Source organism: Manis pentadactyla, chromosome 2 (assembly GCF_030020395.1).
Source record: "Manis pentadactyla isolate mManPen7 chromosome 2, mManPen7.hap1, whole genome shotgun sequence".
Taxonomy (NCBI): domain Eukaryota; kingdom Metazoa; phylum Chordata; class Mammalia; order Pholidota; family Manidae; genus Manis; species Manis pentadactyla.
In genome coordinates, this window is record NC_080020.1 from 76,302,389 (window position 1) to 76,316,492 (window position 14,104).

General features: G+C 34.7%; 1 protein-coding gene across 2 annotated transcripts in view; it reads left to right on the forward strand.

The window, feature by feature from the left end:
• Positions 1 to 12,378, forward strand: part of EDIL3 (EGF like repeats and discoidin domains 3) — a 411,614-nt gene extending 399,236 nt beyond the window's left edge. For both annotated transcript variants that reach the window (XM_036914224.2, XM_057493705.1), the window contains one exon: positions 9,414 to 12,378. In XM_036914224.2, the coding sequence (XP_036770119.2) occupies positions 9,414 to 9,560 (147 nt within the window). In that variant the 3' untranslated portion in view covers positions 9,561 to 12,378. The remainder of the gene's footprint in view (positions 1 to 9,413) is intronic.
• Positions 12,379 to 14,104: the final 1,726 nt, after the last annotated feature.

The window sequence follows — 14,104 nt, forward strand, 5'->3', positions numbered from 1 at the left end:
ATCTTCCCAATCTTCCAGCGGGACCAGATGGTCTCCTGAGAATGCAGAGGAGGAGACAATAAAGGAGAACGCCTCCCAGCTGTGCCGGGGCAAACACACACGTGTACCTGACCTGCTTCGGCTCTGAGATTCTGCTTTGCCCCATCATCATACCTTCCCAGGACTGTCTTCTCTAACTCCCTGACACTTTTTCTCCTTAAAGTGTAAATTTAGTAAAATTTAGTGAAAAAAAAAAAAAAGACACAGGGCTGAAATCTTAAGTCACTGCTTAAGTTGCTCATACACAGAGATCTGTACTAAGTCATTGCTGACCAAGACAGGGTGAAACTCCAAGAATGTGGGTATGGAGTAAGGGAAAGGTTCCCAGTGTGGGCTGGGAATTACCAGTTACCAGTTTCTCTACTGCCACATCATTGAAATATCTACTGTGAAGGGATAGAGTCAAACTACACATTGTTCTAATAAAATGCAAAATGCCTGGTGTGGTTTAGGAGATTCTCAGAAATTACGCACTGAGCTTCAATAAGAGAGGCAGGCTGTTCCATAAAAAGAGGAAAAGCATTTCTACATTTCTCATATTAGAATGAAAAGAGAAAATTAGGTGGTCTTAACTCTCTGACTACTCTTAGTAATATCTCCTAGAGGTAGCTTTGAAAAGCAGATTTTCCAGTTCCATTTTTGCTGTAGGACTATTTCATATGGCAGTCAAAATCTGAGTGCTAGAAAGCAGATGGTTTAAATATATAACCACAGTTCAGAATGGCATATTTTATGTTTCATAAATCTTTATAGGTAATCATTCTATGTGATATATTTCCTAGGATATTCTTGTTTCTTAAGGAGACTTCCCTCACAAAAGAAATTAAATATGGTGGTGTGTCCTACCTACTTAACTATTAGACTGAGTGTTCTAAATGCCAGCCAGTTTGGGAGAAGGAAGATTAACAGTTGACATAGTTAAAATCTTTTGCTCTGGTTTTTCTCTGGTTTTGTTTTTTTTTTTTCCAGGATCAAGACCTAATAACAAAAGTCACATGCATTTCTCACTGAGACCCTCTGGCACTTTCTAAGAAGCTTCCAGGTCTCTAGCCACTTGGTGCTGGGGCTAGGCAAGAAAGCCACAGAAGAAATAGAGGTGGCTGCTCTGTCCCCAGTCCCTTTCCCCTCCCTGGCAGGACTGGATCTTAGCAAAATTCCTTAGCTCTGCTTGTCACTTTTACGGTGGACTAGGGAATCACTAGTATAAACTATTCCATCTTGCTGGGAACAGAGACGTGGATAATCTCATATCTCTCTGAGTCAATCAAGCTTTTATATGAGAAGCCAGAAGTTAAAAGTTCTCAAAAATGCTCCCAAAGATGTACCATTTCCTCTTCTTTCCCTACAATCTGGAGCACCCAGGAAAGAATGAAGTTTAAAAAGATATTACAGCTCTTTCCCAATCAAGAATTAAATGCCAGTTTACCAGCTTTCACAGTTAGGCAAATATGTGGCAATTTGAGAAGCAATAAATGTCCCCTTATTGCTAGAGTAGGAAACAAAGAACATACTGCATTTGGGAGCCAATTATTATTAGTGCTTTTTGAAAAAAGAGTCTAACAGAAAAAAACATAGAGTCCAAATAATGCTGTAAGAATTCTAAGTAAATGTCAAATTTGTGGTTTAGTAAAAATTTCTTGGGATATAATCAGAGATTTATATACAGTAGGAACATGAAGCAAAGCCAGATCAGTTCAGTAAAATGTAGCATTCCCTGAAGCCAAAGACCTACATTTTTACATAATTACAAAAGGAAGCAAACTTCAGAGACATAAGAAATCTCTTAAGAGCAGCAGTGGGAGTGGAAATCATTTTCTCAGAGAATCCATATATTCATTTTAATGGCTTAAAATGATTCATGAACTAGTGGAAAAAGACAAGGAACTTGTCTCCATGTTTTTCTTTCACATCCTCCATCAAATAAAAATGTTCTATAATTGGGCCTTTGAAGTGAAACCTTTGGATAGGCAGTTTGAAAGCCTCATATAAGTTCATTGAGGGAGACTGGGAAGCAAAGAAGTCTCTGAAGCAACCAGGGTCCAGATTTTTAAAAGGGCTCATGGAACAAGCCAACCTTTTGAAAGGAACACAGATAAAAATTGGTATCCAGTATGAAATATGGTGCAGAATTACTTATAAAAATCACCAGGCGCTCAGGTTTTTAGAATGACTGCAGTTTCTCAAGGGATTTCAAATTAATACCCAGTAGATGGACAAAATACTATCCCCCAAAGAATATATAATCCTTCACAGAAATGATATTTTTAAAACACAGAAGAATAAAGATGTTGAATTGTTTTGTTAATAAAATATGAAACAGAACAAGTAACATGAGTTGTTTGATATATTTATTAAGTTTATACCCATAAGAATAAATAACATCCATAAAGTAAAAAGAAGAGCAAGTAAAATAGCATAGAAACTAAGAGAAGAGGATTCAGGAAATGTACTCAAGGGGGCCATAGTAAATAAATTTCAGTAGGTTGTCATGTCAGTATTTATTCAAAGAATCAGTAAAGAACAAGTTCACAATTAATTTTGAGACCTGAATAACTATCACAGTCCTGGCATATGATGTTGAGGAAATTTTGGGCACAATTCTTTCAGGCAACAGAGGTTCTTTTTCAGAGTAATCAATATTACAAATACCAAAAACTCTTCAGTAACCTATAACCCTTCTACATTAATCATTCACTGCAAAGTTTGGGAGTTCCCAGATCCACCTCACCTCGGATGCCAATTGCAAGTGCAGAGGTCCCCAAACCACCTCAGGTTTGACAGTTGACTAGAAAGACTCAAAGAACTCATTTAAAACTATTACATTCACAGTTACAGTTTATGACAGAGAAAGGATGTGGATGACAGTCAGCCAAGAGAACCAGCATGTCGAGCAGAGCCCAGCAGAGGTCCGGGCAGGGGCTTTCAGCTGCTCTCAGTGGAAACTGGACCATGCTCACCTCTGTCAGAAATGATGTGTGACAATACCACACGGTATCACCAACCAGAGAGCTCACCTCAGCCTTGATGCTGAGAGTTTTTGTTGAAGCTCAGTCATGTAGACCTGGTTTACTACCTGCATGGCTGACCCTAGTCTCAGGTCCCTTGTGTGGTGATGGTGGTGGCCCCCACCATATAGCACATTGTTGGCACAGAATACCTGGTATGGCCAAAGACCCACATGTAAATAAACACATTCTTATCATGCAGGATCTTCCAAGGGCTTAGAGATTGTCTCCCAGAAGCTGAAGACAAAGGTCAGACCTCTCTTCTGGTTAGATTAATCTTCTACTGCACACCCACATTACACAAAACTATATGAACTGTACATTCCTCGCTGTAATGACACATGTCTACAAACATTATGACTACACTAGATTCAACATATCATGAGAAATACTGCGAAATGTTCACCTGCTGATGAATTGCTTCTGTTGGCCACAGCCTTACTTTATGTGCAGCGGTTTGGAGGCCAGTAGTTCTGCTCAAGGCTCTTTGGATCAGAAGCACTATGGTGGTTCCCCGTTCCTCTCCACCAATAGGACATCTGCTGCAGAATTGTTGGGATGTGACATAGTGAAGGCTCTTCCCCCAACTCTTTATTCTGCTGATGAATGATCAATACAGACTCTTAACACAATCTTTAGTCTCCAAGAAAAGCCTTGTGTGTGTGTGTGTGTCTCTGTGCGTGTGTGTGTGTGTGTGTGTGTGTGTGCCCACACTTCTTAGAAGAGATTCTTGATACGTACTATTTTCCAAGGAACATTTCCTAGAATATTGAAATTTACCTGCAAACTGGTTTCTTGTTTCCTTATTTTATCTGAATGTTCTTATATTTAGACTAATTCGGTTACAGAGTTTCATTGGTTTAGGGGTATTGATTGTAGAGAAAACCATCAAGAATGATATACCAGCCATTCAATCATGAAACGGTTTCAGGAAGCTGGTAAATTTTGCTAGAAAATTGAATTCACTGAATAATAGCTAGAGTCTATGTTGCTAAAATAAGCAAACTTGATGTCAGACATTTTATATTTCATCACTAACAGAAGTTTCACACATGCAGAACTTCCAATTCGATTTTTTTAATATGCTATAGATTATCTCTAATTGACTCTTTTTAAGAAACAATTTTATATACATTTTAGCACAATAATTTTTATTTGATTTTTCAATGAAAAACTTTGGTTTTTGGAATGATCCAATATAAAGCAAAATAGAACATAAATTAAATTTCAGATCAGCCTAAAACATACTGATAATCTAGTCATAGAATCAAAACCAACTGAAGGCTCTCTCACAAACACTATTCAAATGGGTAAATACTATGTTTAACTTCATTTGTGCATACTAATTCTGTGAAATTTTTTAAAAGACTTTAACTCAAAGCATTAATTCAAGTTGTAACTCTGAAGTTTTTGACAGTCCAAAAAAATTCAAGTAATGTTGATTCTAAGTATATAAAAATGAGTTTTATGATGCTAAACTTTAAACTAATAAGTGTAAGTCCTTTATGTTACCCACAGAAATCATATTGTATAGTCACATAATATATCAATGGTTACTTTATGAAATATTTACTTAAGTCCTAATGTGCACTAAATTTACACTAGCTTTTAAATAGATGATATTTTAACTAGGAATTACTATTTTTGAAATGCCATAATTCAATAAAATGAAATAAAATTAAAATAGTTATAATGTCTATATCCACTCTAAGTCCATTTTACAAGTAAAAGAATGGGAAAACCCTTATGAAATCTTATGGAAAAATTTGGTTTATTTGACCATTAATAATCAACCATGATGCAAATGTCATGTAATTGTCTGAAATCTTAGATTACATTGACAGAAGTATTATATCCACAACAAAGATGTGCATACTATGTCCAAATAAATGCTAAATTGAGTCATAGTTGAACCAGAGGGTATCCAATGGAATGCAATCAAGATGATGTTGAAAATCGTCTTACATGAGGAATTTTTAAGGAACTTTGAATGTTAAGCCTAAAGCATTGAATCTGAGTTTTTGAGAGGTTTGTGTTATTGTTTAAGTATGTGAAAAAGTGTTTTTCTTCTGACAGACTTCTGTGCTCATTGAGAATAAAGAAATAGGATCAATAGATGGAACTTAGAAAGAGGCATATCTCAGCCTAGTAAGAAGTCTTTCAGTGTTTAAACTCATACCTTCCCTCTTACACTGAGGATTGCCATGAATGGGCTGAAAGTCCCATATCAGAAATGTTAGAGAGGGAAGTTGGTACTAGCAGGTCTGTGCCTTCTCTCCCAAGTCTCAGACTCTTCCATCATATGGGCAGGATTTAGAAAACAAAAAGACAGAGTTTTTCAGGGATCAGAACTAGAAAAGATAGTTCTTATCTCACTTCTTTATAAGCACTCTGGATAAAAGAGTAAATATTTAAAATTAGATATGCTAAATAAAAAATTATTAGCTTTTGCACAACATCCCTCCACAGCCCCCCACATACATGCTGCCCTCGGGAATGGATTTTTATCTGTATCCTTTATCCCTGAAGGAAATCAGACCAGTATATAGATATAATGAATAAAGCCAACAGTATGTTTGATACCATTAATGAGGCAAATACAAACAATATAGAAAACTTGAGAAAGATATATTCAACCCGTGTATTTTTCACAGTATCTGGAATCTCAGATATGGTTCCAGTCTTCATACAACAAGAAATAATGAAATCTAGAAGGGGTTGACCAAAAGGAATGAACTGATGGTTGCTTGAAACCTTGCTAAAGTAAAGCCTTGAAGAGCTCAGGGAAGATACATGAAAACGTTTAAAACCACCAATTATTTGGGGGATTGGAACATAAATTCCAAAAGGTTAGGGCAATGGGAATCTCTTTAACACTTTTAAGGAGTTAAGTTTAGGACAAATAAAAAGAAGTGCATCTTCATGAACCATGAACTTATTTATTTCTATATAAGCAATATGTGCAAGACATCCCCAAAGGATAGCTCCATATTTGTGAAGGTGGTTATAATGCATGACAGCTAAGAGAGGCTGAGATAGGCCCCAGCTCTCTGACTGTGTGATGGATAACTTGGCCTTCTTGGCAGTCTCCTATTGACGACATTTGCTCCAGCCTGGAAGGACCATTGTCCCTAACAAAGAGTGACAATCTCATCTTACAAAAAGTATTAAAATGTTGCTGGAAGCAACATTTCATTGTTTTATTTTATCTGACAGTGTCTCTGTGTTGAAATTTGAATCCCCACTAGAATCTGATTTGAATTTTAACTAGTATCATAGGAAAGCTCACTTCAGAAAACAAAATCCAAGATCTCAGCCAAGTGAAGGCAGTTGCATTTTCTTCTCTGATCTTCTCTATGTTGTCACCGCGGAAGCTTCTCCAAAGTACCTTGAGTGCCTTTTTCTCGAGGTCGCATATGATGGGAAAAGCCCGAAAGATCATGTTTGAGTACACCAAATATATTTTTCAATATAAACATAAATATTTGACTATAAACTTGCCATCAACGAATTAGTTATGCCTTCTCCTGAAACTGAAACATGTGCCTACTCTGTAAAAACTTCTTAATCAAAGTCTCTCTCATGTACCATGTTTTCCGTTCAGTCTGGAGATCTAATGTTCTCCATCAGTCTTTTTTGGATCTTGATCTCCATCAAGGTGCTTATGTCTCTCAAGCGTGTGAGAACACTTTTCTGGAATTTTTACACATTTTATAGTTAACTAAAAACACTGAGTTTGCATTCCCTTGCCAAGTAAAACACTGAAATAGCTTTCTTAAGCAAGATCTTCCTAGTGTTGGAAACAACAGAGCAGCACATAAGCCTCACGTTTACACAGCAAGTACAAGATGTCTTGCTAGAATGTGAAAGCGTGTGCTTTGTGTTCTCTGTTGGGTCATTACTGAGGGTCCTCCAACAATGAAAATATATTTTCAGTACCATGAGACCATGGTTTGGGTGATTCCAATGTAGGTTGTGACTGTTTTCTATGGAAATTTTTGTGTTTTAAATTGCCCTATTTTATGAAACTTCATTTAATTTTTTAATGAGCATTCAAATATCTGTGACTTTAATGCATTAAATCAGAAAGGTCATCGTTGTATGCCATTTCAGAGCTGATGTAGTTTCTCTAAATGTATTCTCCATTATATGGAGATAAGTATAATTAATAATTCAACTAATGATTTCTGGGTTGATGGTTTTTTATTGAAAGTTGTGCTGAAGACCACTGACTTAAAAGAAAATTGTTTCTTCCTGTATTTCTTTCCCAGGAAGAGGTATAACACTGTATTTTGGACTGCTATAGATTTTGCAGTGAAAGTTAATGAATTTTAACTCTATTATTCCAAAGATATACATTAAGTTCTTTTGCAGGGCTATGAAATTTTATTTTAGATTCTGTACTAAGTTAACACCACAGTCTTGGTGAAACATTTGAATCCAACATCGTATGTCAGAGAGAATGTTAGGAAACCATAGAATGTATTCTCTTATTTTCTGCTATTGCAGTGACAACTTCTGTTAAGATTTTTGGTGTTTATGTGTGATGTCCTGTACATGTGAGATTTTGCTAACAGAGACCCTGTTATTTCGTAGCAGATTTTAATCCAGAATTAGTTTCTGCTTAGTCAATGCAAACTAGGGTATTTTACTGAAAAAAAAAATTCTATGACGTGAATGTGGATTCAAATATGCCAGGATGATGAATTCTAGACTTGGCACAGTTCAGTATTCTCTTCTTCAGCAAATATTTATTCAAAAATAGCCTTTGAGGTATATTTTGTGTCAGGTTGAAAAATTAATCCCCCACAGGATGGAGATGGCCTTTTGCATTTGCCCCCAGTGGCACATAATCTTTCTCATGGAACCAGCAGAAAGACTACCCCATCTTGTCTATTGCTTCTATTAATCAGTGCCACGCCGTCTAATGCTTTAAAGAAGAGTATTTTTATTTTTCTCTTTCCAGTGGACCTTTTGGAATCATGTAAGACTGAACCAGCTTATTCGAGACGATCATCTTTAAAACATTCCCTTTAATTTCAGAGTGTTCAGATATGAGTTAAATATTCTGTCATGTGATGATAGAGTTTCTTTTTTTTTTTTCCTCTTTGGGGAACTTTATTTTCAGGTCTCCCTTTGGCCATATAGTCGTATTTTTTATCTCAAGCAAGAAAAAAATTCTCTTCCAATTATAAGATTCCTGATATAGTTAAAAGGGGAGGGATTTTTTAAAGACATTTTCACCATTCTAATAGAGCTTAAACAAAAAAATGTTAATACAAAATAGTTAGAAATCACTTTAATAATTAATGTTCAGAATCTACAGGTTAAAAATGGTGAAGTCTTCAAGTAAGACTTAATATTTAAATATATGAATTTCTTTCAAAGTAATTTATAATTTAATATCATTCCTATCAGGATCCCAGTTTTCTGATTTTGTTTAGTTGAAGCAGGCCATTCTCAAAGTTATTATAAAGGCCTTTCATGAGTAAAATGGGCATAAAAAACTCATAAAAGGTTTGAAACAAAAGAATGGAAGAGAACAGTCATGCAATGCCAACATGCCAACATTCTAAGTCAGAGGGATCACACCAGCATGTATGCATCCAGGAACTGAAAGACAGGGAAGCCACACACATACAAAAAATGTAGCTCAAAAACAGCATTGATTGGGGTGTCTCTTGGAGATGGGTTGATTTTGTTCTCCATGTGAGAAGGGAGCAAAAGACACCCTGATAGAAACTGTTTTGCTCACCAAATATCCATGTGTTCCTTCCTCTGCACTTCCCTCCTTTGCAGTTGGGCTGGGGTCATGTAATAAGTTAAGGTCAGTGAGATATCTCCAGAAATAATGTAAGCTCTTCCCATACCCTGTTCATTTAAACATCCTGCACAGACTAACAACTCTCTCTCCCCTTGCCCCTTGTGAATGTGGAGACCACACATTTCAGATGATGTCTGTCTGTGATTTGCAAACAGCCTGGGTCTCTGAGTTGCTCCTTAGAAGATAACACTTCAGCAAGCTGTCTAACCGACATCAGCCTGGGACATAAGCTAAAAATAAATATCTGCTGCATTAAAAAGAAAAAAAACCCAATAAGCAGACAAAAACAAAAAACAAAAAAACCTGATAGGCAGATCTACACATTCCTGCCTTAGGCAACTGATTTTTATCTTATTTAAGTCTCTAAACATGAATTGACAATTTAATTTAAAAATGATCATTATGAAGTTGCTGTATATTTTGAAAAATAACATACTTAGTTATCAAATCTCACATTTGGGAAACAAGCTTCAAACAAGAAAATCAAAATTATTCCCAAGAAAGAGGAGGTTACATGATTTTTACCCTTTGCTCTTTTTCCCTAGGTTTTCCAGGGTAATTTTGACAATGATACCCACAGGAAAAATGTCATCGACCCTCCCATCTATGCCCGGCACATCAGAATCCTCCCCTGGTCCTGGTACGGAAGGATCACGCTGCGATCGGAGCTCCTGGGCTGCACAGAGGAATGAGGCGACCCCACTCCCAATGCCCCTCTTCTCTCTTTTCCTAAAAGTATCTCCATGGAATGAACTGTGCAAAATCTGTAGAAAAGTGTACATGAAAAAGTGCTCAAATTATGGTAGGCGACAAACTGTCTTTTTAAGGATGTCTAAGCCTGCCTTTTCATTGGCTTAATTTCATTTTTATCACTTAAATTTCTTAAGCCACATAACATTCACTGTGAATTACTTTTCTCATTGTCTTTTGAATCACTCGCACTGGTTGAAATAAACTAGGGAAAGAAAGTAGCCCTCTTTTGATAGCAAGGGTGAGAAGACCTCATAGTTATCAAACAAAAGCAAAATTGATAGAGCTTTTATAATCAATACTCTACTGATTCTTATAACAGGAATACTGCAATGTGAGCAATAAGGGTTTTTTTTCTCAGTAATGATTATACATTGTCCTAATTGTTTCCCTGTGCCTACCAAACACTGTCAGTGTTCATAAAAGCCTTCTGAAGAGGAATCTGTAACACGCAGTACTGATTGTTTTAATTTTCCTCTTACTTTCATTATTTTTATCAGAGATTGTGATCTTTCTTCCTTTTAGTTCTATTCCATATGCTTAATATTGTATATTGCCTGAATAAGTCCATATTTTTCCAATTGCGTTTTCTATTATTTGCCTAAAAGAAGTATCATGTTTGTTTATATATATATATACATATATATACATGGAAAATGATTGAATATCAGTAGATTGATCATATTTAATATCAGTAGATTGAATCTGTAATTCTATTTTTGAAGAAAGCTATAACTATTTAATTTCCAAATAATTCCTTTGTAAAGAACCCAATACTACCATTTTGCAAAATAAACAACAAAATTGTATTACGTCCCTTTAAACTGAAATTTAAATCTTTGTTTTGACAGTATTTCCGTAGCTTTATCTTTATGTTAAGATAATAGAATAATGAATTCTTTGTTTGTCTATTTAAAAATATTTTAAGCAAATATTAACATAGCACTGCATAGCCTGGCTAAATATACTCATCATTTCTTTGTTCATCTCTGCATTTCCTGGGAAACTAACATTTTATTGAGATTCAAACTGGTAGTGGTTTCCCAGGAAAGCACACTGTATAGTTATTTGTGAGAAGAAAAGTATTTACTAATGACAAAGTAGTAAACCATTTTCAAGATGAAAATTGATTTCTATTTATTTTGCTTCAAAGGTCCTGAAAAAATAAGCAATTATCCTAATAATTTGTTATTGATAATGGAGGTTTCATTGACATGTCTCTCAAATTAAAGCTCACACTGCCTCCATAAAAGTCCTCAACATCTAATTTATAAGCTTTACAAGTATTTATTTTATAAGGCTTAGACACAGATTATTGGAGTTTTAAATTAAGGGTCCTGGAAAAGAAAATATGGTATGTGTATGAAGTGTTGGGTTCCTGTGCAATATTGCAAAGTCTTTTTCTTCCCCTTTATTATTTGTGCTGCATAACAAAAGCCACTGGACTGTTACTGTCATGTCTGTCCATGTGTTAACAGCATTTTTTGGTGTATATATGGAGTGGTCTTCAATCATAGTGAAGAATTTAAAGAGAAAGTCAATCACAAAGCATTTTTAATAAGAGCAAAATTAAGACTGGCTGACCACGTGTTTGTCCTACGGCCACATTTCTACTTCAGGTTTGTATTAGAAATTGTTGCTTTGAAGTCTCTGAAATGGTGGTCATTTCTCAGCATCTTTCACAAACAAAACTGCTATGTCCTCAGTGTTGCCTTTTTGTTAGATAACCTTAACATTAGGAATTTATATGTTTTTAATTCGCTAAATTTTAAAGTCATTTTACAAATAACTACTTAGGTCCAAAAATACTTACTGTTTAACCAGTGGTCCTTATTTTTTTAAAGATGCATTGTCTTACCAAATCCCTACCCATTTTCCTGTGTAGATTATGCACAATTCTTCTTAACAGAGTATGCTCTAAAAATTGTGAGTAATGTTTTGTAATGATTTACTTTCTCAAAATTACTCATGGCTTTTTACGATGTTTTTAATTTTATCTTGATAGTTTTTTAAAAAATATTTTCAAGGGCGTTTGCTAAAACTATATTTGTTATGTTTTAGAAATCCATTGAAATAGCCTTCTTTTGCTTGTGCATTTTCACTCTGCTCTACATGCTCCTCACCAACATGGCATGGCCAATGGGATGTCCATTTGTCTCATGATGCCCAAAATTCACGACAACAAAGGGATTCCCACATGTGGTAGTGTTGATAATTATTATGAAGTAGGATGTAGCTTTTGAGTCACTTTTGTCAATGACATCAAAGAGAAGCAAACTTACTCTATTAAATTCACACTGAAACAAGTACAATCTTGTAAGTAGAGCACACAGAAGAACCATCTAGTCTTCACCATATTAAGTGTCTATAATATCTACTTTTATAATCTATGGAATTAAAATCTTAAATATCTCCATTTTATCTATGTCCTATTAAAAGCATTTATCGTAACTACTAATTCTAATTTCAGGGTTGACTTTCTCTTTCTGAATGGCTTCATAAGGATTGGTGTGAATTTTGAAGACTTAGGGTACTAATGATTGTATCTTTGCAAGTCAACAAATTATGAAATATAATATGCTGGCATCTGATGTGTCATTAAATAGAGAAATATCTAAGTCACAAATAACCTTTGCAAAATTCCAAGCTGTGTAATACACCAATGTTTTTTTTCTTTGTATATATACTTAAATGTAGGATGTTGTAAAATTAGTATGACCTTGTCTAGTCTTCAAACTTAAAATAAAACTTTTGAAAATCTGGGATACTTTTGAAGCAGTTGTAATTAAACACATTTGTAAGAATACACAAAGTGTTTAAAAGTGAATGCCCACTCTTCTTAAGTACATGCTTGGTTTACTATTTCTTTGTACCAGATGATTTAGCAAATACTGAAAAAAAAAAAAAAACAGCTATTCCAATAGCCTGCAAATATACCTTGATATCAGCTAAATTGCTTTCTCTAAACTTATTAAAATGTGTGTGTTTCTCCTGCTCCTTTCAGTAGTGGAAATTTTATTGGAATACTTATAATCCAGTCATTTTTTTGCTCCCTGCATATTTCAAGTCTTGTGTTCCAGGATTGATCTACTCATTGTTAATCAGATGTTATTGCTATTATTTGTATTGTATTTTATGTACATGATTCTCAGGAGTATAATGAAGAGATCCAGTCAATACTAAGCAATAACACAAACATTAATGATCTATTTATCCATTTAACTTCTGGTTTTGGCTTATTCATAAACTTTGTTTCTGCCTTTCTGGAAGTCACTGATAAAATATTAAATCTGTGTACTTCTCATTTTTTTAGATTTTTTTTTCAGATTCAAAAATTTTAGGCAAAAACTTAAAATATTAAATGTCGACTCCTTAGTTGAGCTTCAGTGGATCTCTGACAGTTCTCAGTATTGACTTATTGTATGTGTTTATGTATTCATACACACTCCTATTTAACTGAATTTTATTGATTCAGTGGGGTTTCAGTGGTTCAACTGGGGATCAGAATTAGCCATTGCTTGCCTTATTTTTGCATACGAACAAGCATACACAAGTATGCTATTATTACTAAATAAAAGCAACTATGCATATACATACTTTAATAAGGCCAATAATCATGTCAATATCTATACAAGGTAAAAATTCACTGTGATAACAGAATAATTATTCAACAAAAAGTTTTCAACCAGGAGGCTTTTAAATTACTGACTCAAGATGTAAAAATAATGGAAACCTTCAGAATTTCAAGGAGGAAAGTCTGACCCTGTTGAAATTTGTTTTTAAAAATCTATAAAGAGTAACTTCATGAATGAAAAATACTCTATATAACCAAAAATTTAAAAACATCTAACACTCCACCTTTGAACATGATTTTATGCAAAAAATTTTGGTCAAGAAACATTAATTTTTACTGTCAGAAAAGCAATGCTTTCTCTTTTCCCAAAGACTAATTTAAAACAATGTTAACTGTTAGTATGTTATTTATTTGTGAAAAATATTGCCTCGAGCCTTTGAGATGCAAAAGAACCCTTTTTCCTGAGCAGGTAAAATGGAAGATTAAACCACTTTGCTAGTTGAGAAATATCTAAAATACCCTGAAACAGAATGCATTATCATTTGTCTTTACAAAGAAAGAATGCATAGTGTAAGTCACAATTTTTCAGTTGATTTTGAAGGGGAAAATAGGACTCCTTGAGTCTGTTGCAGTAAGTGGCTATAATTCATATTGGATGTTTCAACATTGCCACCAATAAAGTGTTTACCACAGTAGGCAGGTGGCACTTACTCAAAGAGTTATTTCTATTAGATGAATTTCATAGCAGAAATAGGAAAACATTTCTGGAAAAGGTTCCTATTGTAGTTGTTTTTGCATATCCTGGCAGGAGTTGACTAAGTCATTTGAAAACACTAATGCTGTGGAAATAGGGTATGGTAGCATCAGGAAATGGTCACCATATTACATGATTAAGCATTGCATATGGTGGTT